The sequence below is a fragment of the Cololabis saira genome, chromosome 12 (genome assembly GCF_033807715.1).
Source record: "Cololabis saira isolate AMF1-May2022 chromosome 12, fColSai1.1, whole genome shotgun sequence".
NCBI lineage: Eukaryota > Metazoa > Chordata > Actinopteri > Beloniformes > Belonidae > Cololabis > Cololabis saira.
In genome coordinates this window covers 31171220-31197390 of record NC_084598.1, presented here as the reverse complement: position 1 = coordinate 31197390, position 26171 = coordinate 31171220, and the positions used below count along the sequence as shown (strand labels likewise).

Here is a 26171-nt window from a genome sequence, read left to right as displayed (position 1 = left end):
TGCACTTCTTTCTATTTAGTGTCAGGAGGCATCTGCTGGAGCTTTTCACAGCTGTCTTTTGGGCGAAAGGCAGGATACAACCTGGACAGAGCAGCAGAGCCACATAGAGAGAGGTGAACAACAAAACACACGCCTGTGGTCAATCTAAAGTCGTCCGTCTAGCAGTCCTGTTTTGGACTGTGGGAGGACTGTGTGGGAGTACCCAGAGAAAACCCACACAAGCATGGGCAGAACATGCAAAGTCCACACAGAAAGGCCTCAGCCAAGATTTGACCCGTTAACCTTCTGGCCATGAGGCAACAGTGATAACTGCCAAGCCACCGTGTTGGCCAAAGATAACAACAGGGAGCTATGGATGAGCCAGGTGCACCCTTCTCCGCAGAATCCTTCAATTCTGTTCTGTTCAGCATCCTCTCCAGCACTCCAGCATCCTTATTCTGTTCATGACTGACATCTTCTTAACAGCCCATGAGCCAAAGGCAAAATTTACAAGAGTGGAGTGACTGTAGGATCCCCTTACAAAACACAAACCCGCTTGAAGATGGCAGAGACAAAGGTTTTTATAATGTGCAGTATCTGTGAATGCTGTCGTCCCATTTCACTTTATTTGTAAAGACAACGTAAAAAGTACATTAAAGCATCTTTTGTGGTCCTGTTTATTTGGAGCACCTTTTACAAAATGTGTTGCTCCATAAAATGCAGTTTTGTGACCTCTCGTAAATTGCACTACAGCTCCTTCGAACTCCACCAGAGATCCAGTTAAAACAGCTTCAAACATTTACTGGATTCACTCAAAAACAACAGTACAACAAAAGTCATCACACAAAGAGGAGACCTTAGTTCTTTATAATTGTATCTGGGTTTATATAAAGTTTAAATAATGATGAAAGAAGATCAAAACCCCTTCAACGCGAGACCATGATGACATGTGACAGTACACAGATACAGTTGAAGAAGGGAAAAAAAGCCTTTTTCTTACTCTCATTCTGTACATTCGTGTAGTGAATGGTAAGCGTAGACTTGGAGAGTGTGAATAATCCCCATCTGTTGATGAAACAGGCTCCGTTTATCTGTATCCGTCTCCCACTGGTTCACTCAGACACACACACACACACACTCCCAAAACACACACACACACACACCCACAGACACGATTCCCTATGAGGCCAAGGAGGTCCTTTGCCAGCCTCAGAGAAAACAGCAAATGTTTGCAATGCACAAGAAAGTCCTCTGAGGACATTGCCACGCTCGAAAGATTAAGCCTTTATCAAAATATCATACTGCTCATTTGACTGAGGTCTGAGGTTCAGATTGTTCACAAATTTCAAACGTTGATGCTTTGCCTGTATAAATTCCTCATTTCTGTGCAACTGAGACACTCAAAAGGGCACAAATAAACTGTTTGATTTCTTTATATCTATGTACTGATGTTATCTCTTTTTAGGTCAGACCCGCTTCTCTTCTGTTTACACACCAAAAATAAAAAGAGATACAGATCTTGTAAACCATCTTCACGAAGGGTTGAACACAAGCACATTTCGGTATTTCTTAGGGCAACCAAAAAGCCTGAGGTCAATCACATCAGAGTAAATGTGATGGAGTGAGTCCCTGACAAGCCTGACTGTCTGATGCATCAAGTGGATTAAATGTGACATCGAGTGTTTGGGGAACGGTGGACGTCTGGAGAGGGATGTACAATCTATAGCTTTAGCTGATCACGCTGGACTTTTTTGTGCTTTTGAACCTTCTTACAAAGATTGTTGTTAAGAGAATATGATCCCATTAAAAACTAACCCTAACCCTGCATGCCTGTCTTTACATGAAAGGTTGTTACATTCAGAAGGAAAATCACATACCCTTCCTGGACAGAAATCTTAACCCTAGCAGAGGGGACGTCAGAGTGTAACGCCTTTACAAGCTCGGTATGATGTGTGGCAGCTGTCAAACTGTATTCTTTAAAAAAAAAAAAAAAAAAAAAGATATATATATATATATATATATATATATATATATATATATATATATATATATATATATATATATATATATATATATATATATATATATCTGTGTGTCAAAAACTACTGGCAAATAAAGTGACATGAAATCCAGTCTCACACTTAGATGTTAGACATCAATTTATACACTAATTATATAACATTATACACCAATATACAACTGAATTGATGCAAAAGTAGGATGTGGTTTCATGTAAATCAACTACAACCTATTTATGTCCACAGTGATCAGAAGTGGGGAGACATTTTGTCGGTTTGCTTCATGAATTTGAACGGACGTAAAGTTGTCTAATGCAGGGTAAAACATCAGTTCTGAGAGAAGGTTTCTCAAAAATGTTTTTTTTGGCTCTGCCCAAGTACAAGAAACCATCAGCTGTCAGAGATTGTTAACGTCTCATATTTGACACATGCATCTGGTAATTTTCCATGGTCTCAAGATCTGAAATCATCCTTCTTTAAAAGCAACAATCAAAGGAATGAAGGTGACATTTTATAAGGATTTAGAGCCTTTATCACAAAATACATTTAAAAAAATCTAAGGCAAGCATAAACAACAACGAGGCCTCGCTTTAATCAGATGCTGCAGTTTCAGGAACAATGTTCAGGTAACACATCTCCTTGTTACAGTCATTACTGAGACACCAATCCCACAGAGGGATGTTAATGTCGATGCTGTCATGGGGGCTTTTTCCGATGTACCATAACTGACAATCAAAACAACATAGAAGCAAACCTGTGTAAGGCCTACAGGTTAATGTTTTGTTGGTGTGTGCACATATGGCTGTAATCATAATAAACAAGCAACAAAACAAATGTATAACCAAAGCACGGATACAAGTTGATATGCTCAATCTCACTGTTGTTATCCTTTTTTGGAGTTCAGTGCTGTCAAATTGCTCTGAAATTGGAGACTGACTCCTGTCTGGAACAGCTTCTCTGTCTTTTCCCTCCTGTGAACTATTGTCACATACAGAGGGGGATCCCGCTGCGTTTGTGTGCGTATACGTTTGAAGGCACACGCCAGTATTCGTGTATGTCAACAAGACAATGAAACCCGACACATCTATCCAAATATTGCCGGGAAAAGCCCTCCGTCAAAACTCGCGCGTCCCACCAATCGCTCTCATACAAAAGAGGAAAGTCTTTGTGTTTATTCCAGCTGATGACACACGCTGACACAAACAAGAAGCAACACGATGTCTAACGGAAAGGAAAAAAAGAAAACTTCTCATGACGTTTGCTGTACATTCAGGATAACCACATACGATGCAAACAGGAACACAAAATTAAAAGGGGGTAAAAAACGCTTCAATAATGGAGCTGAGACGAGTGAAAAGTGTTGCAGAGACACATCGATAGCTGTAAACTCTGGTGCCTAAAATGAAATCAGTCAGCACATCATGGGGATGCTAAGAGATGACCTAGAACACGTCACCAAGAGAATTTATAAAGACACCAGTGACAAGTCACCTGAAGTCACTGAAGAATAAGCACCAGCAGGTTTGCAATGACAACAGTCAGCTAGACTGCTCATACTTTTGGGGTGCTAGCCACTTGGACAACTCTGTTTCCTTGCATAGCAACCATCTACTAAGGCTGGCCCCGTGTCTTCCTCCTGCAGCTGCAGAAACATCACAAATGCTAGGTGAGGTGATGAGGCCATCACAGATATGTGTGTTCCAATAGATCAACTCGGTAGAAACTTTAGCTAATGTTATCAGCTATTCAGCGCTGGCTCTAAATAATGACCAGGGACCTGATACTGAACGTGGAACGCAAAGACTAGAGAAGGAATGTCCTAATACTTTGTGACAGCTCGCACTGATGAGGCCTTATTGCTCTTCTGTAGGGTCGCTGTGAATGCACAGCTGGAGAGTGGAGGCAGAATAAAAAGGAGAATTTATCTGAAAGTAGCTTGTCTTTTAAGCATATTGCCTGTCTTAATATTGCTGGAGCACTTATACACAACCTCACTGGATTCCAACATGCCATAAAAAGAAAATGCATTTATGGCCATTGATTTCTTAGCAAATCCTTCTGAGCATTACGAGATTTTATTGCCATGCTCAACTTTCTGCTGAACATGAACAGAGATGTATTCATATTCATATCACATGCCCGAACATCTGCGTTGCTACTCACCAGTTCTTGGTTTGTAGAATTGGAGTCGTCTCCAGGAAAGGGGATGTAGATGGCTAAGGCCACACAGTTGGCAAAAATAGACAGCAGTATAAAGATATCAAATGGCCTGAAAAAAGATTGTTAAGGAAGCCAAGAGTCTCAAAGAACCATTGCTTACAAAGTGATATTTCAGTTTTTTAAGACAGAAATGTTTTTGGAGAATATGTCGCTTTGAAATATGGTTTAACTACCATCCATCCATCCATCCATCCATTTCCTATACCCGCTGTATCCTTTGCAGGGTCACACCCTGGTCGGTCGCAGTTGCCAGTCTATCACAGGGCCACATATAGCCTACAAACCAACAACCAGGCACACTCACACCTACGGGCAATTTAAAATCATCAATTAACCTAGCATGCATATTTTTGGACTGTGGGAGGAAGTCGGAGTACCCGGAGGGAACCCACGCAAACTCCACACAGAAACTCCACACAGAAACTCCCACCAGGCCAGGGAGTCAAACCAGGAACCTTCTTGCTCTGAAGCAACAGTGCTAACCCATAAGCCACCGTGCTGCCCATGGATTAACTTGTAAATTAATATAGTAATACATTCAATAATAAAAACCCATAAAACTTCTAAAATAATTGTTTTAATTTGCAAGTTTTAACCAGCCAACTTCCGGCCTCTTTATCCTACTGGAAACAGTAGAATCAGTACAATCCTAAAATAAGGCAGTTAAATCATTGCCAATTCTCAATAGTAATATTTTTACCCCTGGAGCATTGAGGGCTTCAACATATTCGCAGAACTGGAGTTACGCCCAGTAACTACCGCGACCTTTGAGGGGCCGAGGCTGCACACTATAGAAACAATAAGGGTTGCCGTTACATTATTTAAAGTGGACCACAGAAACCATCCCACACAGTGGGAAGAAGGAAAAAAAAGAAAGAAAAAAAATCAACCAACTTTGTCTATTTTTGTCCAAGAGTCGTTGCTGTCAGTTTCCGAGCCTCTATGTGAGGCATCACGTGTTTTTTTTTTTAAAGAAAAAGAAAGCCGTGCCAACTGTTACAGCCCCAAGCACAATACCTTCATTGAAAATTTGTGTATGCACGTGGGTGTTGTGTTCTCAACAATCAGAGTGGAAGCCAATAAATATCCACAACAACTACAGTCATCCGATGCTAAATACCCATTAAACAATGTTTTCAGCTGCACTGAGAAGCCCCACGTAAGCAACAGATTTGAACCTCGTAAAAGGGGCTTATTCGCTGTGACAGAAAAAAATGCAAAATAACTGTGTTTTAAGTTGACTTATAATGCCAAGCATTTGACCCCAGTTTAAAGCTAAACTTGCAGGCTACAGGCATTTTCTAAAAAAACATGTTACGGTTCCTCATTTCACCAGCTGACTCATAAATGCCGTCATTATCTCATTCTACCAACTGTGAACCTAATGTACTGTATGAAGCAATGTTCACAGAGACGAACAGAACCCAGTCACCTGCTGCTCCATCCATTCAACCAGCGCATCCGTCTCAGAGGTAAAGGATACTTCCACTCCACCAGGCTGATGCAGGCCCTGCGGATGGGGTTGTTGAGGTTGAGGCAGAACAGCGCCCTGGGCGGCCTGCTGTTGGTAGATCCACCTTGTTTTTTGCTTTTGGCATACTGCTGTCTCTTTCTCTGCGCCAGCGAGCCGACGGGAGCCGGCCCACCGGTGCAAACTGAGGGCCCTGAGCTCATGTGAGGCTTTTCAGTGTCGTCCTGTGCTTGTCGAGCAGCAGTAATGGCCACATGCCAAGCGAGGACTGGGCTGACACCGGCACCAGCGCCGCCTGAGCCCGGAGCCTCACCGTGCGCCCCGAGGAGCCCATAAGACGAGCCGACAGGTTTGCCCGTGCTGGCAGGGGCCTGCGGGGTCTCTGGTGTGTGGAGCTGCTGCAGATGGGTTTGTCTTTCTGACCAGAGCGCCGGGGTGTCGGCCGAGGGAGTGGTCCTTCTGTTGCTGGCATACTGTGCCCCTGCAGAGTCACAGTGGGAAACAGACAAAATAAAATTAGATTAAGGGTAAAAACAAAACTAAGTTATGCAGGTCCAGTCAAGAAATTATCCTTCATGTATATATTTAGGGCCCGAGCACTGACAGTGCGAAGGCCCTATTGTATCTGTAGGAGTTTTTCGTTTTTCTTCCGACGAAATGAGAGCCTTTTTGCCCCCCTAAACGTGCCCCAAAAGTCACCAAATTTTGCACGCAAGCCAGGCCTGGCGAAAAATTTGATATTTAATGGTTTGCATTAATGGGCGTGGCCTAATGGCTCAACAGCGCCCCCTAGAAAACTTTGTGCCTCAAGCCCCACAATACGGTCTGACGTACATGCACGAAAATTGATACACACCTGTATCATGTCGCAACTTAAAGAAAAGTCTCTTGGCGCCATGGCCGAAACCGAACAGGAAGTCGGCCATTTTGAATTAATCATGTAATTTTGGCGCAATTTATGCCATTTCTTCGGCCGTTAATGTGGCCCGAACCGTAACGTGCACCCAGGTGTGTTATACATCAAAATGTGCGTCTCCATCCTGCGAAGATGGGTATTACTTTTCTCGTTACCGTGGCGACGATAGACACCAAAAAGCGCACCCCCCCTTCATCTGATTGGTCGATATGTGATAGTTCCTATTTTCTGCCATAACTTTTGAATGCTTTGACATAAAGAGTCATGGGTGGTGTCATCGGACTTAGTTTTGAGTCCTTGATTTTTATTGGTGAAAATTGCACGCGTGAGGGCCCGTTCATCGCTGCTTGCAGCATTAATTTGGGTTTTGGCTGCTTTCCCTCAGCATCTGCCCCTGTGATTTCTTGATTCAACTTCTAGGAGGTAGAAAAAACTGGGCAATTTCAACATTTACACATCAGCATTAATCAGATCAATACCATTGATCCACCAATGACATCAATATCATTGATAAGGTGGCATGAGTTCATGATATAATCCTTCACATCCTCTCCTGTACTTTGCATAGATGTTTTTATATTATGAGATGAAGATGTTTCCATGGAAACCTGCCACATAACTGGATCAAAGTTACAGATATAGGCAAATGTGATACTTGATAACCTAGAATAAGTAAAAATGTATCAATATAACATAATCAAAGTTTAACCTTAACTAACAATAAGGGTAAACCCTTTTGAGTTACAACAAATATGTATTTTAAAGCAAAGCAGAAAGCTGAAGAGACTGAAGAGAAGAGGTACAGGAATTGTTCCACGGGACTGTGGAAGAGACAGAGAGTAGGACAGCCAGCCTGACTGACGGTGACAGTCATTAAAATCAATGCAAACCATGAGTGAAAAAGACAGTGCCCTTGACACAGTCACCGCAACTACACAGCAGCTACATCTCAGCCTCCTGTCCACCACAGTCAAACCAACCAGCATTTCATATCACAGAAACAGAGACTGCTCTGCCACTGACAACTAGAAAGCAACAGGAGATCCAAAGAACGACTTGGAAAAAATAAAAAGCCAACAAATCAAGGTGAAGATGAGGGTCAAAACCCAGAGTTCTGAAAAGTGCACATTTGATTTATTTGTTGTCAGACTAAAAGCAATTTCTGCATAACTGTATTTGATAACAACATGGGTTTGTCTAAACAAAAAATCCTTTTTTTGTGTTTTTTTAAATTTTCTCATGCAATTTAATGTTAAAATACTGAGGTATACGTCAAACATGTTAACGATGATTATTATCAGCCAAACCCTTATATCTGGCTTGTCTCCAATTCAACAGATGCATAAAAGTAATTTAAACTCTATCTGTAAGATGTGTAACAGGAATTATCCAAGGGCTCCTGCTGGACGTGCAACATCTGTCACACAATGCAGGGAATCAAGTGTTGTCTCTACTGCTCCTATGGACGTTAGTTCACCATGTTATAGCTTTATTAATATAAATAGATAAATAAATAAAAAGACTAAAGCTTGTGTGCAAACGAGTAATAACCGAACTGGGTGCAGAGAAGTCAGTTTAAAGTTTCTCAGTTTATTTTGCAAGGCTAAATAAGGCCAAAGCACTCTCCACAGACCTGTTACAGGATCCCACTTGACCATGATGTTACAGTTAACATTGTCAACCATTTTTCTGAGAAGCAGTCTTAACTCGCTTCCCAGTGGATTTGATGGCTGAACTGTCAACATCACAAAACAGCACACACAGAACATTTAAAATGTCAATGCACAATATCAGTGTGGCCAACATATGAGAGGCTGAACCCCCTCGGAGGATAGAATCACAGAGATTAAACGGAACCAAACGAGCGCTCCAACTCTCTCCTCCTGCGCTCCGAGTCCGGCGCTTTACCTTCAGACTGTTCATCCGCTTCTTGCATCCTCGAATCCACATTGAAAAGGTCCGTTTTAAATCCAACTCATCGTTGGAAAGAAAGAGGAGGAAAAAAAAACAAATCTCACACTGGAACCTGGACGGAGGCGCTAAATGAAGTATAAACTGTTATCTGAGCGCAGACCCTGAGAGATGCGCCGAACATGTTCGCCACATCCGGGTGCGCGTCCGCAGATCCGCTCACAGCAGCGGTCACTGCTGGCGTTACTCCGTTACTCTCACCCTGCTCTCAACAGGGATGGACTATGGGGTGGACAGCTCTCATCCCCCAGCCCCCCAGGAAATACACTTGTTGCTTTGAAAATAAAAAATTCAATAAATAAAAAAAATCTCTATGTATTACATCACCATTGGAATAATTTGCTTAAGTTATTGTTATCGTGCCATTATTTTCAAAAGACTTGCCCAATGTTGGATACATTACAACAAGCTTTTTAAGTCCACAAGTCTGCTTGTTTGTACAGATGTGCTTGCTTCAGAGCCCATTAACTATTTTAATAGCATTAAATAAAAACAAACATAGACACACACAAATGAAATAATCTCCCATATAGGTCAACACGCGCCATCTGAATCTCTCCATTCACATTTGTGATTTTCTTTTTTTTTTAATTGTTTCTTTATTTGGAAAGGACAAGTCAATAAAACGATACAGCAACACTCAATCAAATGAAAATGAATGTCCTTCCAGTTTTGCTAGTTTAAGTCCCAAAAATTAACGTTTACATGAACTATGAACAGAAATCAGGGGGTCACCTGCCGCTGATGACATTTGTGATTTTCAACTTTTTTTATTAATGCAAATCATTCTTAATATAAATTTTCGCAAATTTAAAACTTGCATTAAGCTTAATTTTTTTTGTTTGCTCCTCCTTCGCTTTTTTTAATAACAGTTTGATTACATTCTTTCAAAATGTATGTATGTATGTATGTATGTATGTATGTATGTATGTATGTATGTATGTATGTATGTATGTATGTATGTATGTATGTATGTATGTATGTATGTATGTATGTATGTATGTATGTATGTGTGTATGTGTGTGTACGTGTATCTATCTATCTATCTATCTATCTATCTATCTATCTATCTATCTATCTATCTATCTATCTATCTATCTATCTATCTATCTATCTATCTATCTATCTATCTATCTATCTATCTATCTATCTATCTATCTATCTATCTATCTATCTATCTATCTATCTATCTATCCACAGATAGCCATCAAACTTCCGCCTAACAGAAAGTGATAATAAATCTGATTTCTCTTGCGGGTAACTTTCACCGGAGGATGAACACCTGCCTCCCCAGATAAAGCCTCAGATAAACGGACTTACCCCTCAGGGGTCTCCCCCTTATAATGAACGGCATTCTGTCAGCTGGCTCTGCCCTGGAGCCTCATGGCGCCGTTTTCTGTGCTCATTCAGCGGCAGTTCGACAGGAAATGAGTTGTTTAGAACTCCTGAAAGGTTACCAGTGATTGGATTACCTGTGCCTGTGTGGAGGATAAAACTGTTTAACGGCAGTGCGTAATCCTCCCACTGTAATCCCTGCTTCAATGTTCTCTGGGGTGGGCGAGGCAGCAGCTCAACTGGGCCAAATAATTAACGATTTCAATCCAAACTATATAACTGCAAAAAAAATATAAAGCACTTTCTTGTCTCAAACCCCTATTTTGATGAAGTTGTTTAAATCCAAACCATTTCAGATTGTAAAATACTTGACTTCAAAGAAACAAAGGGAGTACCCCTGTGTATTATCCTTTTGTTTGCTTTTCTTTTTCAATATGCAAGTTTTAATTGCGTATAAAACTGTTAACTTTTGTTTATTAGAATATTCAATATATAATATTTTTCAGGAATGATTCATTCCCTTATTTTGAGGAAAGATAACACTGGTATATGGAGTTTTTTTTTCTTTTTTTTTTCTAAATGACACCTTCCCCATTTGGTTGCCAGCACCCACACTGAGGGCTACATAGAAGGAATGCAGACTGTAAAATAGTTCTTACAATGTTTACATATCTAAATGACATTGCTGAAAATTTACTGATGAACTGAACAGAAGTTATAACTTTGGATAAAGTTACATTCAAGATTCTATTTAGGCCTACAATTTATTGACATGTTGTTAGACATGTTAGAGTAAAAAGCAAGAACATTTGATGTCTCTTGTGTCAACCCATAAGACTAAAAATATAGAAAAAAGTGTCTTGATTTAAAGAGATATGAAAAACTTTATTTGTGAAAACTTAAACTACATGAAAAAATGTATTGTTTTTTATTAATGGTTTTGAAAATAACTTGTTTATTTGTAGATTTGAAACACTTCAGTTAGAAAAAGGTTGCAAGATTACATAAAAACTATATGACACTTTATTAATGAGGGTTTTTATATTTAGTTATGTAAATCTTGACTACAGTGAAAAAGAACATGTTGTAGGGGAAAATAATACTAAAATAAAACTCCAAACGACCCAATGTCCTACCTATAACAAGGGACTTTTTTTTCAATTTTCAAATAAACTTTATGTATAGCCTAAAGCATTTGCAGTTGGACAAAGTGCCGAATATGGGATCAAAGTAAACATAACAGAATTAAAAGCATGTTTAAAAAAACTATATAAAACAAACATAAAATTGTAAAAACAAAAAAAAGCCAGTCTGCCTGGTGTGTAAAGGCAACGTGTTATTGGTCAGCAAATAAAAAAGCACATTCACCTCTAAGTTTCCTCTTTGATTATGAAGAAGTGTACAATTGAAGCAGGCTGGACAGATACTCTGGAGCAAGATTATGAATACTTTTAAAATCAAAGAAAGGAATTTTAAAATCAATGTGATAACAAACTGGGAGCCAATAAAGTCATGCTAAAATTGGAGTAATGTGCTCTTGTTTTCTTGCACCAATTAAAAGCCAAGCAGCAGAACTTTGAAGAAGAAGAAGTTAAGAAAATAACTTCTGGTGCATTACAGTGAGTATTGTTAAAAAAGCATGGAGTAAAATCTCAGTGACGTCAAGAAAGAAATGTCTTAGCCTGCAGTTGCCTCAAGTGAAAAAAGCCGGACTTGCATACTGAGCTAATGCGACAATTACATTTAAGATTGCTGTCAAGTTTTATACCCAGGCTTGTTGCATGTTTGTTTAAAAGCCACTATGCCCAAATTATAATATATAAACACTTCTATTTGGAAATGTATACATTTATTGAGTTGAATTTCATAAGATAAGCTTAGTCTTTTATTGATTAAAGTGTTAAACGTCAATGGGCATCTGCCTTCATTTATCAATGCATTCTAGCAGTTATTTCACAGGGTAAGTGTTTTCCTGTTTTAGTGGAACGTACTGTACATTTGGCTGTTATCAGCATAAAAGTGGTATGAAACTCTATGTTTTCAGGACACTGAACCAAGTGGAAGCAGGTATAAAGAAAGAGAAGAGGGCTGAGAGTAGAACCCTGAGGTACTCCAAACGTGAGAGGGGCACTGAAGGACTTGGCACTTCCAAGACTGACACAAAACTACCTGAAAAACTTCCTGTATGTTAAGTAGGATCTAACCCATCTTAACACACCATGTCAAATGCTCACACAGCTTTTCAGATGAGACCATGGGCGAGACAGGAGGATTTGATGGTCGACTGTAGATCTCAGAGAACCAAAACAACACAGTCACCAGCATCTGTGGCTCACGATATTCAGAATCAGAATCAGGTTTATTGGCCAAGTCAGGTCAAACAGGACAGGGAATTTGACTCCGGTTATTTTCGCTCACTGTACAGTAAATAAACAAATGACAGCTCGTGTTAACATATATACAATTAGGTTTGCCAACTCCCTGAAAATAAAATAAGGGACAACTCAGCGGCAGGTGCCTTCACCCTTCCTGGTGTGGTGAATTTTTTTAGCCCCTTTTTTTGTCAGTGAAACAATTTTTTAACTATTTGAATCGAACCTGAATTGAATTAGATGCATATTTTGGAATGCCATGAACACATGGAAAACAAATTATTATCCAGCAATTCACTTTAATACAAAATAACAATGGACTGAATAAAATAAGTATCTTTCTTAAACAGAAACCTGTTCTGCTGCTTAACTTAAAATTGTATAAATTAATATAAAACAATAGAAAGAAAGCAGAACATCCATTTTGTAATAGAGCACATTTTTAGTGCAATAACAAAAGTGCAAACAGAAAGTCTGTAGAAAACTTGTAGCTAAACATATTTGTGCCTCAAAGGCCATGACTGTAGGCTACAGTTGAAAAAAATAACTCAACAGCTCAATGCCATTTTTCATTGGCATTTTATGACTATTTTTTGACTGTCACAGTAATACGGGACGAAGTGCGTTCCTTTCCAGCTCAATACGGGATGCGTACTTTAGTTTATAAATACTGGATGATTCCGTTTTTCCAGGGACGGTTGGCAACCCTATAGGCCTATAAAAAAAAGAAAAAAAAAGTGAAAGGTGCAGCAGTATGAGGTAGGTAGTATACCTCTTTATTTATTATATTTTTTTATGTATTATTTTTTGTCTGGTATTGTACTAGTTTACGATACTTTTCTCAAAAGAAAGCGAACACACAAGCGAAGACATTTTGCATAAGGGTCAATGACGTGACGCCTATATTTTCTGAAAAACAGATTTTTTTTTCAATTCAAAAAAGGTTTAAATGGATAAAAAAATACCAGATATATGAACTAACTGTCCAACATATGGACTCACTTGAATTTTACAAAAAATACTAGTTATTTGGGATTTTGTTGTTGTTTTAATCATCAAAATGTCATGTGGTGTGACCATCCGACCATGACCCTTGTTTTGAAATTTTTTTTTGAAATCACTCTAAATGTTTTTAAATAAATCTTCTGCCCTATCTGGCATGATTTCCGAAATGTCTTGTAGTGTGTAAGATTGCAACACATTTGTATTTATATTTCCATCATGATATACAAACAAAGTTTGACTGATGTCCATTTTATGAAATATCATGTGGCGCAACCATTAAAAAAACAACCATTTTTGTATAATACTGAAAACTTGAAGAAGATGTCGAGATGTTAAGGAAATTAATTTCTTTTAATATGAATCATGGTTGCACCACATGACCTTTTTTAAGGCTAGTGCCAATTCATCTTGACAAAAAACTCTGAAATCACTTAATTTAAATTTTTTATATGAATTTAAGTGTACAAAACATTCTTAATGTTTGAACTACTGCAATAGATATTCTTTGGAACCATCTCCCTCCATGTCTAGTTGCAATAAACAAGATGTCAAGTTTTAAAAGGAGACTGAAGCAGGCTGTGGTTCAGAAGGAAGTCATGATCGGTCCTAGGTATATATTGTGATTATTGTGCAAATTTTATGTATATTATAAATTTAATAGTAAATATATTCTAAATCACTGTAGGCTATGAGTGTATATATAGTATAGAAGTATGAGTATATTATAATGTATGAGTATATTATGATATGTAGTATATTTATACTACTATAAATAGAGGTATGGGTATATTATACATTTAATTTATAATATACCCATACATTAGCAGCCAAAATAGTTTGCAACGACTTTATTATTTAAAATTATAAAGTCGTAGCAAACTATTTTGCTCAAAAGTGGAACAGATCTGGTGATAGTAGCAAATATTGTTACTTAAGATGTGGATGGTGGGTTACTAAATCTTTTATTTTTGTTTCAATTTACTATCAGGAATTCTAGTGAATGTTTTTCACCCTTTTTGAGTTGTATTATTGTCATCTTTTGTATGTCTATGTGTGGACCCCAGGAAGAATAGTCTTCCCATGGTGAAGACTAATGGGGATCCTTTTTAAATAAACAAAAATAAACAAATAAAATTGACCTGTTGAAGATCCTTATTCGTCATTGACCCATAAACATTTCAACGCGTCCCCGATAATAGATCCATGGTCCCGACGGCATTGCTCGTTCTCAAGGCGGAACCTTTTAAGAGTTGTGTTTCCCGGGGAGGAGAGCGGGCGTGAAGCGTGTGTGCAGGAGTTTTGGTCCGTGCGGGAACAACAATCCTCCGAGATGGCGACGGTGACTGCGGGACATCTGATGAGTTTGGCGGCTCTGCAGCGGCAGGACCCCTACATAAACCGGCTGCTCGACGTCACCGGACAAGTGGCGCTCTACAACTTCAACTCCAAAACCAACGAATGGGTAAGTTTGACTGAAACCCTGAAACATTTCCCTCAAAGCTCAGCATGTTTACGTAGCATGGTAGCCTCTGTCTGGGTCGTCATTGGATCAAAACAGGTAAAAGTACACTTTCTCATGTATATGGTGTTATTATACAGTTATATTTGTCGTTGTAAGTTAATGACCTGTTTTATATTATTACCTGACCTACATAAACTCGGGGGAGTAACATCTTTTAGCAGGTTTGGATAAACATTGTTGTCTGCGCTTCATAATTCACTTTTCATTTCAGGAGAAGACTGAAATCGAGGGGACCTTGTTTGTTTATACAAGGTAAGTTCACACGATGCTCTTGATGGTGATTAGGAATCCGTCAAGGTTGTTTACCTGGGGGGAGACCAGTCACGTGTTGTAGCTAAACAAACTGCAGCTAGAGTTTATATTCAATATGCAGAGGTGTCAAAAGTATTCACATTCAGTACTCAGATAGAAGTATAGATACTAGAGTTTAAAAATACTCCTGTAGAAGTATCAACTCAAGTTTTTTACTCGAGTAAAAGTATAAAAGTACTGGTTTCAAAACTACTTAAAGTATAAAAGTAAAAGTAATGTAAGGGGAAAAAAAGCCACTGAAAATGAATTTATCTTAGTATAATGCAAATATATTAAAGAACCATATATGTGTACTATTGAGCATTAACATGTGTTTCAGAGAGCAGGAGATATGATGACTAGTTGCCTATAAGTATTGTAATGGTGCAAAAAGTCAAACTTCAGAGGCATTTTATCATTTATCCTAACCTTTATTGGAATGTACATCCAAGTTTAGTTCCAGGAATCTGATGTAAGAACAAAACTGGACAAGAACATCTGTGCCACAACCACAGACAAATTCACTCTATCCGGATGGAGCAATTTAACTGGATAGTTTTTTTTTTAAAGGCCGAAATGAAATAGAGTAACAAGGCTGTTTTTAAAATGTAAGGAGTAAAAAGTACAGATAATTGCGTGAAAATGTAAGGAGTAAATGTAAAACGTTGTCTGAAAAATAATTACTCCAGTGAAGTATAGATAACCAAAATTTCTACTTAAGTAAGGTAACGAACACCTCTGTCAATATGTCCATAATTTTAAACCAGAATGAAGCCACAGACTGTTTGGATAAAAAGATATAAGGTTAGGGATGAAGCATAGGGGATGTTTCATGGAAAATAAATGTAATCACCAGCTTGTAAGGCAACTGTGAGCATAAACATGCGGTTGCAGTGAATCACTTTTTAAGAAAAGTATTGGAACAAGTAGAACTTTTTAATCCATCACTTACTTATAAAAGTCTGTTTTTAATTGACAAATTCAAAAAGCTCACACCCCAAACACATACTTCTATCGTTACATTACTAAACCGTATTTACATTAATTATGAGATATGTGTTTTTAAACTGAACATTTTAGTTTTTGATGATTTAATTTAAAAATCGAAAATTATGCTTAATGTGTTCAAAGAAGTAATGTTTGTCTTCTGTTCATTGCAGGTCTGCGTCTCCTCACCATGGCTTCACCATCATGAATCGACTGAATACAGACAACCTGGTGGAGCCAATCAATAAAGACTTAGAGTTCCAACTGCAAGATCCTTTCTTGCTCTACAGAAATGGAAACTGTAAGTATTTTGTAAGATTTGGTCATTAAAACCAAAATGTTTGCGTGTAAGAGGGAGAGAGATTCCTTTATCAACTTGAAAAGAACTAAAATGCACCTTTTCTTGTTGTTGTTTTATTATTTAATTAATTTGGGTTTCACATGTAGAGAGCTGAGACAGCTCCAAGCAGACCCAAGTGACCCTGAATAGGAATAAACAGGGATGGATGTGGGTGGATGGATGGGGTCATATGCTCTTGTTTTTTTTTGTGTTTTTTTTTTTAAGTTGAAGACAAGATAACACGAAGAGCTGATGATAAATACATATCGTAGGAGAGCTACAATTTGCTTGGTTACATTATGTATTTTTTTAAATTAGAATTTTAAAGCACTTTATAAACAAGATTGGTGTTGATTAGGTTATATTGGGTGCCAACCATTAAATTCAAAATACTTTGTCAATCCCCAAAGAGAAATTAAACAGTGATGTTTCACCTTAAATTCTGTCAAAGAAAAATGCAAACCTTGTACAAACGCATCAAGCAGATAGTTTGTCATTTAGACTAGACTGAAATTGGACAAAAATCAAACTTTGCATACCTTTTTTAAAAGTGTACTTTATGCAGCCCATGCTTCTAAGAGATATTAGAAATAAGCTTCTTTGCAGATATTAACACACTCTTACATACCGTAAGCTTTTCCTTTCAGTAGTTAATCTGAATGATAAGGTGCACAAAGTCAATCTTACACAAGTGGTTAAAATGGTACCTCTGAAAATCCTTGACAAGCACCTCCCCAGTGTTTGGTGAAGCATCTGTTCTCCTTTTTGCTTGAATTCATATTGACCTCTTTGGACGTTTAGCAGGAACACTTGGTCACTCATGGCTCACAAACAGGAGTTTGGACTTTGGTTGTCTGAGGTTTTTCGTTCTTCATTTGGCTGATAACCAAAAAGATTCAGGGGTCCGATTGACGACTGGGATAATTACGTATAAAAAAGATATACTTTTATCATAAGTTGTGGTTTTCCTGATGACACAATCCAGTGATGTCCTCTAGCCGTATCAAGTAAGATTAAATAAAGAGTCACAAAATTCCTCAGATCTTCAAAAAGTAACTGACAGCGCTGCCACCAAGGTAATCTATTAGAAGTCTAAACAGAAGCTTCATCAAGGCAATGAACAAGGAATTTGATTGCTTTCCCATTTGTTTGCTTATGAGAAAAAATAGCATGGCAAGCGTCAATGTCAGAGTGGACTGCTCCCCTTTTGGACTTGGTTTGCCCACCAGCCTGGCTGGTATGGAGGACATGATGCAGTCTTGTTGGTATTCTGGTGAGGTCCACTTCTCTGATGGCTTCACTTAAGCATGATTGTTGCTGTAATCATTGTAATTCCTTTCGCGCGGTTGAGATGCAGAAAGATTCAACACGCGTACAGGTGATAAGTAAAGCAGTGGTCTGTTGTATTCCTTTGGTTGTTTTGAAGATGCTTGATCTCTAGCAGGAAGATGCGTCACAAAAAGAAATAGTTTCTGACAGCCTTTTTGGTTCTTCTTCCTGCTGATGGTTTTTGTTTCTAGTGCCAGCCTCCTCCTCAGTCCATTTGTGCATTAGTTGTCAGAAAGTAATTTTGTTAGCATGTAGAGCGCTTTGTTTTTGTTGCTTTGCTTCTTTGAAGTTGCAACAAAAGCGAAATAGGTTCCAGAGAGAGCACCGTGACGAGAACGATCAGCGACTTCCCTTACTGAAGGCTGAGTTTCGTCAAACACAGCGAGTGTTCAATTATTTGAGTTATGCTCCATCTCCTACGGGTGCTGGTGAATTCACTGTTCGAAACCCAGACTTGGAGAACAGTGTTATTGAGAATGATGTGCCTGTGCTTGGGCGGACAAATGCACACCCCTGTTTACACCGCTTCTTATTCCCTTTAGCAGCAGTAGGTGCTGAAGGGAGGCAAATGTTCAGGTTGCTCAGTTACCATGATCTCAAGAGGGACCTTGTAGATGCCAGTGTTTCATCACACACAAATAACACTCAGGAAATGTAATATTAACTCTCCTTTGTTTCAGTGTATACTGATTATGTACTGTTTGCTTATTTGATTCCTTTATATTTTATTACTCATCAACTAGTTTCTTTTTGGTGATTGTGAATATGACTTTGTCATATTGTTCTGCATCACAGCTGTTTTATTTTTGCTCTCTGCATTTGGTAGGTCATACTACCGATCTGAGGGCTAAATTGACAATTTACTATTCGTCTGCTACACATTTGGTTTTTGTGACTGTATGAAACATAGTATTTATGTTGTTGTTACAGTGGGTATCTACAGTATTTGGTTCTATGACAAGAGAGACTGTCAACGCATCGCTCAGCTGATGGTGAGGTAAGTGTCCTGAGTTTTCTTTTCTCCACCTGTTGGGCTTTAGATTTACAAGCAGCTCTGCTATATAGATAGAAGACTCTTTTAAGTCGTTAGGTTTGATAAATATGTGTCATGCTCTACTTTTCCTCCAGGATTGTGAAACAAGAAGCAGCCCTGGCTCAGATAAAAACCCCAGAGAGGGCTGAGGCCGGGAGGACCAATGGTGTCGCAGAACCGCGGCCCATTGACATCCTGGACCTGCTCAGCAAAGCCAAGGAGGAATACCAGAGAGTGAGGAAACAAAACCTTCCTTTTCTTTTTTCTTTTCCAAGATATTTAGATGAGAGGATACATTTTGTTTGCTTCCTCACATCTTTAGAAAGTTCATTTTCAGTTTTAATACTGTATTTATAAGCAAGAATAAGCAAACTTATGTGTATTCAAGCTCTTTAACCCCTGATTTTAGGCATTCAGGTTCTTTTTGATAAAATAAACTGCCTTTTAATGTAATACACAATGAATGTGTGTGATCTGAAGGCCCAGGTGGGAGACATGGATAAGTCTATAGAGCCAAACGCGACGGCAGCTGTGAGCTCAAATATAGAGCGTATACCCAATGTACCATCACCCGAAAAGGTATGTGCAGTTTAATTTTTCTATCATCCATTTGTCTGCATCACTGTAGCTGAATAACTGTCTGATTCCACACCCAGACTGTTGACATAGATGTTGAGACGAGCCTCATTCTCATCCCAGCTGTGCAGTTGCATTTGTCAGCACAGAAAGCCACTAATCCTGACTGACAGTCAACCCATGCCGATGCTTCTTGTACTGATTATATCCTACAGGTGTTTGGGTTGAAAAGCAAACAAGATCTCATTGATGATTTAATATCAACAGCAGTATCACAGGCACACGTGAACTACAATTTTTTTTTTTTTTTATTATTTTCTTTTTATTGAACATTTTCACATATATTCTGCATATAACTGGTACACAATGATTCATTTTTTTTCCTTTTTCCCAGTAGTACAGTAACATATAATTAAACATGACAATATTCCTCTGTCTTTTACTTTGGATCAAGATTAAGTATTACTATGCCGGTTTATACACACCAACGAGAAATAATAAATAAAAGGAAAATAATAAATAAATAATAATAACCAGAGCATGATAGCTATTTACAATCTCCCATACCTTATGACCAGTTGACTTAACAGGGTTTTACCATGTCATCAATGTTGCAAATATGATGAAATAAAATAAAAAGAAATAGAACATTTCAACATCTGTAGCTATGAACTATGAACTAGGGGTCTTTGTTTCCAAGATGTACATCTCAGATAAAGTCTGACCTAATTGGTTTTATGTACTCTACCCAGCTTTCCCAAATTCTTTTAAATCTGTCCATCTCTAGTCTCACAGAGAAAGTTAACTTTTCCATCCCATATATTTTGTGTATAACCTCAACCCAATCCTCCACCTTAGGTGACTCATCCTTCATCCACTTTCTGGTAATTGCTTTTTTACTTGCAATCAACATTATTCTAAAACATGTTTGTCTCCAAATCTTGCAAAATCTATGTCCAGTTTCCCCAAGTATAATACCTCGAATGTAGGTGGAAGTAACTACAATTTTATTTTAATGTAATTTCTTGAGGAGGAGTTTGATTTATTAATATAATGAGCGGGATAATTTACAGATTGAGCTCAGTCACAAAACTACACTTTATTTTTGCAGTTTTCTGCTTTTTTGAGAATCTCAGACCACCCTAAACTTCATTGACAGACCAAATCATTGTATTTAATAAGAGAGGACAAGCAAATATTTGTCATTATACATGATCAATCAGCTTAAATGATTTATTGTCAACATTGCTGTTCATTAGTCTTGTGTCAGTCGAGTGATTTGAGATAACTGAGTTTCCTTTTGCTCGCCAGAACTCTCACACGGTGTTGAAGCAGATCACGGTGGAAGAGCTCTTTGGCTCGTCTCTCCCTAAGGAGCTGTCTCTGCTCAGCAGACCTGCACAGAACACCAGCGCCTCCGGTGACCTCTCCTACATCCAGAAGCCACCGTATCCTCCTCCGCCCCACCAGAGTCCACTCTTCACAGCCCACGATCCCAGTTTAAACCAACAGCAACAAGCCCCCGGGCTGATCCCAGCTCCTTATGCACTAAACCCCAGCCCTGTTTTCCAGTCAGTGGTCCCAAGACCAGACCCCCAGCGCCACTGCTCAATCTCACCTCTGATGATAGCTGGTCCGGAGCATCATGCTGGTCCTGCTGGTCCCACAGCACCCACGGCAGCTTCTACTACCTTTTTGAGAACAGAGCTAATGAGCACACTGAAAGCGGCAGTCCCGTCTGTGAATGCAGACATCCACAAACCCATCCTTGCACCCAGCTTCCTACCCAACACACTGGTTCCACCACACAGCTTTCAAGAGCCCAAGATGGACGTTTTCTCCCAGCCTCCAAACCTGATTAAACCTATGTCTGTGAGTTCAATGTTGTCGACTGACCCAACCGTTTTCACTGTTTAATCCAACTGTTATGCCCCATATCACTGCTAGTTTTTAATCCAGGATGTTTGTTCTCCTTTTTTCCTTTTTCTTTTCCATGTTCAGGCCGTCCCAGTGAGTCCAGGTCATGTTATTCCAGGCTCGGTGGCTTCTGTGCTTCTCTCCCCCAGCGCCTTCCAACAGTCCCTGAATAAACTCACAGCTACGGCATCACCGGTGGTTCCTCCCGCTCCCTCTGAGCCACTCTCTGCCTCCGGAGGAGCCGTGGAGCCTCTACCAGCACCCTGCAGTAGAACACAGTTGCAAGAGACGTTGATACACCTCATTAAGGTACATCGGTGACATAAATCAAAAGCTGTGCTATCAGGGGAGGTTAAAACAAATGCAATTTATCATTGACAAGAGTCATGTCCCAGGATGTGTAATCTCAAGCAAGACAAATTATCTCAAACACAATGCAAAAACAAAACCTTCATTTTCTTAAATACAGCCAAAATACAGAAATACTTCTTAAAAAGTAACCAGTCCCAAAACAATTCTTATTGAATTCTAATGAAGCTCCCAAACTTTTACCGGGGGGAAAAAAACTGAGTGTATTTCCTGACAATGAAGCTACACATGAGACTCCAGACTGCATTGGAGCCACAGAGCTGCATTCTCTTTATTGGCCAGCAGAGGGCGACGTTTGGTTACAGAAACTCCAACTGAAAACATCTACTTCTGACCAGTGTTGGGTAGTAACGCGTTACTGTAACGCCGTTACTTCTGTCGGTAACTAATACTCTAATGCATTATTCTTCAAATAAAATAACTCAGTTACCATTATCCTATGGTGCGAGTGACGATGAGCGGGGGAGGAGGAGTTTGTGCTTAATGGAGGGGAAAGCGTTTGCCTCTGGACAGAGGGTTCACCAAAACAAAGGAAGCATGGATCTTTCAGAGTGAAGTTCACAATAAAAATACTAAAAACGTATTAATAAAGGGATAATTTTGGCTATTTTTTTTCAGGCTGTTGCAAAGGACAGCAGTCAGTCTGAGGTCTCTTAACAAATACGGACAATCCAGTTTGAATGACTTGGATTGGGACATAACTTTACTGCAGCAGCTGAACTGAATAAAAATATCAGCAGAAGTTGTTTGAGGAATCATTTTAATGCACATCTACATATCATATTTATCAAGTTGGACCATTTATTAAATTTATCTGAAACCCACTCTGACAGGTTTTTTCCACCCATGTGAGTAAGAAGCGCTTTCTTGTAGAATATTTTTTTTTTTTTTTTTTAAGAATATTTTATGGACATGTACATCATCAGTTGCTTTGTTTGTGGTCTTGAAACCACGTTAATTGCACTTTGAGTAATACAGACCAACTACTTTAAATAAGTTGCTGGCATGAAAGTTGAACATTGCTTATAGGTTTTGTAACTTTAGTTACTTTTAATGGTTAAAGTCAAGTATGGTAAGTAATCAGCCAAGTAACTGTGTTTCTTTTTGAATTGGCTAGTACCTGTAATTAGCTACTTTTTACAGTAACTAGCACAACACTATTTCTGACCAACTCAACATGTTTTTTACCAAATGACTTTATAGTCCAATCACTTGTTTAAGTTCTTTATTTTGTTTGGATAAGTTTACAGTAGATCTAATAATAAAGCCGGGTATGCCTTGTGATGTTTCTACTGTACCGCCGTCCATACTGTCCTCAGATGTCACCTTTGTTCTGCGCCTCTAATGTCAAGAAAATAAGATGGATTTTTATCATCCCAATCTAATATTTCCTTCATATGTTGGTGCCTCCAGAATAAAAACTAAATAATCATGACTAAAAGAGAAACGGCGTGAGCGTGTTGTCGTCCTGGTGCTGCGTTTGCAGTCGCTGGGTATGCTGTAAATGCAGATGTTTGCTGCTGACTCCATAGCAAGAAAGAAAAACAGTGACGTTACCTGTAATACTCAACTCCTGGTGAAGTCGGCAGACTTAAACAAGTTTACGTCTCTAAGTTTCTTTTACTTATCTAAGTCCTGCTGTGCCTGTCAGATGGTGTGAGGCTGGCCTGTCAAAAAAAAAACCACACACTTCAGGAATACAAAACCCCCAAGTAATATCATGGATTTGAACATTTTATATATTCTCTCTGACCGTTATACAGATGTAACACAAAACTCTGTTACCGGATTAGGATTTAAAGACATTCCTAAAGGAAGATTAGAGCCTGTTTTTGTTTTTAACGAGGTTTGAGAAGTATGTTGTACAGTATTGTGGCTCATTAAAGTCTTTTTAGGTCTTGTTTTTCTTCTAGACTCTCGCTCCTATTTGTCTCCAAAATAATTTACTCCATCCTCTAACTTTTAAGCCAGATTTGTCTTGGTCAGCACTTTTCGTTCCACTTGTCCCTTACTTTGTTTTGAAGTGTTCTAACTGAAAAGGTATAAATAATTAAGGATCCAAACAACATCCAAACTTGTATTGTTTCCAATAATATATTTCATTTGTTTGTTTGGTGGTTTTTTTGGTTCCCTCACACTTTCAAATAATTGAATTCTTCTTATTTATGTCCACCTTGTCCAGAATGACCCAGACTTCCTCGGTGCCATTCATGATGCTTACCTGCAGACTCTGTCCAAGGACTTCAGCAACATGAAACTATAGTCCTCCCTCAACCCTGGCAGGGGATTTCAGACCTGCAGCTTCCTAACAGTCAAAGAAGAGATAAAAGGATGTTGGGAGGTGCAACAAATGCAGCGAGCAGGTTTCTGACACTCGTACACCACAGCTCCTCGGTGCCGGTCCGTGTTCTGAGGGTTACTGCAGCATGCAACACACCATTTAACCACCTGTCCCCCTGGAACAACTTCTTTTCTTTTTTTATCTCATCTTTAAACAAGCGGTACTTTGGGAGCAAGGATTAGATGAGGAGTCGCACTTTGGCCCTGACTTTTTACAATAAGAATATGATTAAACTGCAGGCCACATTCTGATGACATTAATGCTTTAATTATCGGGGCAACTTTGGAGATTTGGTGCCATCAAATCCCTTCTGACTCTCGAATGGGCAGCTGGGACATTTTGCTGCTTCTGTCACTCGTCATTGTGGAGTTCTCACAGCATCGGATTATGAGAACATTTATACCACACTTCAACTTTAACTGCTTATTGAGACAAAGACGTATGTATGTGGGGACCTCTGAATCATTTTGGGGTCTAAAAGAACTACACATTGTCCTTTTCCTCTCTTATTTAAACAGAAAATGATGTCCGAATTGCTGGACAGACTTTTCAGTTTTTGTGACATTTTGTGTTTGTCATTATTTTTTTGTTCAACTTTCGGCTAAAGAGGATGAATGACCTTCACAAACAAGCACTTGCAATTTATAACTCAAATTATGACTCAGGCCCTCCCAGCTGTTTATGTTTATGACTATGACGGGTTTATGGTGACTCTCAAATGCACAAGCCAGCATCTTTGCAGTTTTTTCCCTTCATGTTTCCCTATTTTTTATATTTGTATTCTTTTCTTTGTTCGAGGTTTGCATCAATATGTCTCCTCCATCAGCTGAGCTCAATATTCATGATGTTCTTGAAGGGACATGTGCAAGATGACGCTTGCAAAACATTGAAGCAGACCAGTGTTTTGAGATATTTGAGGCTGGTGCTACAGAGATATTTTTTATGTGAACCTTGAGGTTCTGCTGTTAATACATGATTTAAATTGTGAACAGAAAATGTAGGGGTTCTGTTAATTATCGATTCCGTTTTTCATTGAACCCTTTTCGTATGAATGAAAGGGTGCTTTTGATAGGTTCAGTTTAATGCCTGTTGCCTGATTTAATGAGGGGAAAATATAAATGACCTCTTCCTGTCGCTCATTTTCTTTCTCCAAGTCTCTGGTCAGAAAAATGTAAAGACAAATAGGACTATGGTTATTTTCTTGCAGTAAAATGCTACTGCAGCTTGTGCCTCTAAACCCTGCAGAGCAGAGGAAGTGCAGGAATCAAAGACATGTGTCCGTTTATCATGTGGAACACGTGCATCCGTCGATGCTGCTCAACAAAAACTGATCTGACGCACATAAAAATAGCTTCTAAAAACGTAAAGAAAATAGATGTTGTTTTGAACTCAGAAGTTGTCACTTGTCACTGTGTGTTAACCAGATGCTAACTATTTAAAACTGCTAAAATATAAAAGAAAATGTGTTTTTATGTTAAAAGGTTGTTTAACAAATGACACTGTGATGTAATCTAGTTACCTAAACGCTCAGTATTAATTCTGTCGTTCAAAATAAAAACAGTGGGTTTTTTTCTTTTAGGTTTGTTTGAAAGGCAGACATTTCTGCTTTCTTTTGTTTTTAGTAAAAAATAAAAAAACATTATTGCTTCTTGACTGTGGTCTCCTGATGTTGCGTGAGTGCAATTAATGTTTAAATCTAGTCTTATCTTTCCTCCCAAGCTTTCTTTGTCCTCTCTGGCCGTTTTCACTTGGAAATGTTCAAACTTCATTTGTGAAAGTTGTGCAGCAGAAGAAAATCAGCTCATCTCCACGTAATAACTCTTCATTTCAGGTGTGGTTTTGCCAACACTTTTGGCTTGTGTTGGTTAAATAAAGAATGATTTAAATGTAAAGGTTGTTTTTAATCCTGGTTGAATATTTAAGATTTAATGTTTGGTTTTTTTGGCCATTATTATAATTTTGGGTAAATCTTTGCGTACATTTTTTTCCGTTAAGGTTTGTCACTGAGCTGTTTGCTTGATTACAAATTTTGTGGTTATTAAATATATGAAAGTAAAGTTTTTATTATTTTTTTATCATGCATAATGTTTTTTTTTCTCTTTTATTACTGATGTCTTTAAGATTAACAAAAATGTTCTCTTTCTTTGCATTAAAAACTGAATTTATGATGTAAATGCAA

At 38.6% G+C, this 26171-nt stretch overlaps 2 protein-coding genes across 13 annotated transcripts in view; one reads left to right on the top strand and one right to left on the bottom strand.

Moving 5' to 3' along the window:
* Positions 1-10029, bottom strand: part of cacna1db (calcium channel, voltage-dependent, L type, alpha 1D subunit, b) — a 92752-nt gene extending 82723 nt beyond the window's left edge. For 11 of the 12 annotated variants that reach the window (XM_061736582.1, XM_061736586.1, XM_061736581.1 and 8 more), the window contains exons 1-3: positions 9896-10029; positions 5701-6169; positions 4161-4266 (exon numbers count right to left, since the gene is read on the bottom strand). In XM_061736582.1, the coding sequence (XP_061592566.1) occupies positions 4161-4266; positions 5701-6169; positions 9896-9929 (609 nt within the window). In that variant the 5' untranslated portion in view covers positions 9930-10029. Of the gene's footprint in view, positions 1-4160; positions 4267-5700; positions 6170-8512; positions 8724-9895 lie in introns of those variants that run through there. The other variant, XM_061736584.1, reaches the window with a different exon arrangement.
* Positions 10030-14603: 4574 nt separating this feature from the next.
* dcp1a (decapping mRNA 1A) lies at positions 14604-25643 on the top strand. Its single transcript, XM_061736580.1, has 9 exons — positions 14604-14749; positions 15021-15061; positions 16261-16388; positions 18687-18753; positions 18885-19023; positions 19270-19368; positions 20677-21237; positions 21367-21591; positions 23834-25643. Exons 1-9 carry the CDS (start codon positions 14618-14620, stop codon positions 23912-23914), a joined length of 1473 nt encoding a protein of 490 aa, XP_061592564.1. The 5' UTR covers positions 14604-14617; the 3' UTR covers positions 23915-25643.
* Positions 25644-26171: the final 528 nt, after the last annotated feature.

Coding starts and splice junctions, on each gene's coding strand:
- dcp1a (XM_061736580.1), top strand. CDS start 14,618: ATGGCGACGGTGACTGCGGGACATCTGATGAGTTTGGCGGCTCTGCAG. Junction 15,062..16,260: donor ACCTTGTTTGTTTATACAAG/GTAAGTTCACAC, acceptor TGTTCATTGCAG/GTCTGCGTCTCCTCACCATG. Junction 18,754..18,884: donor ATCGCTCAGCTGATGGTGAG/GTAAGTGTCCTG, acceptor CTTTTCCTCCAG/GATTGTGAAACAAGAAGCAG.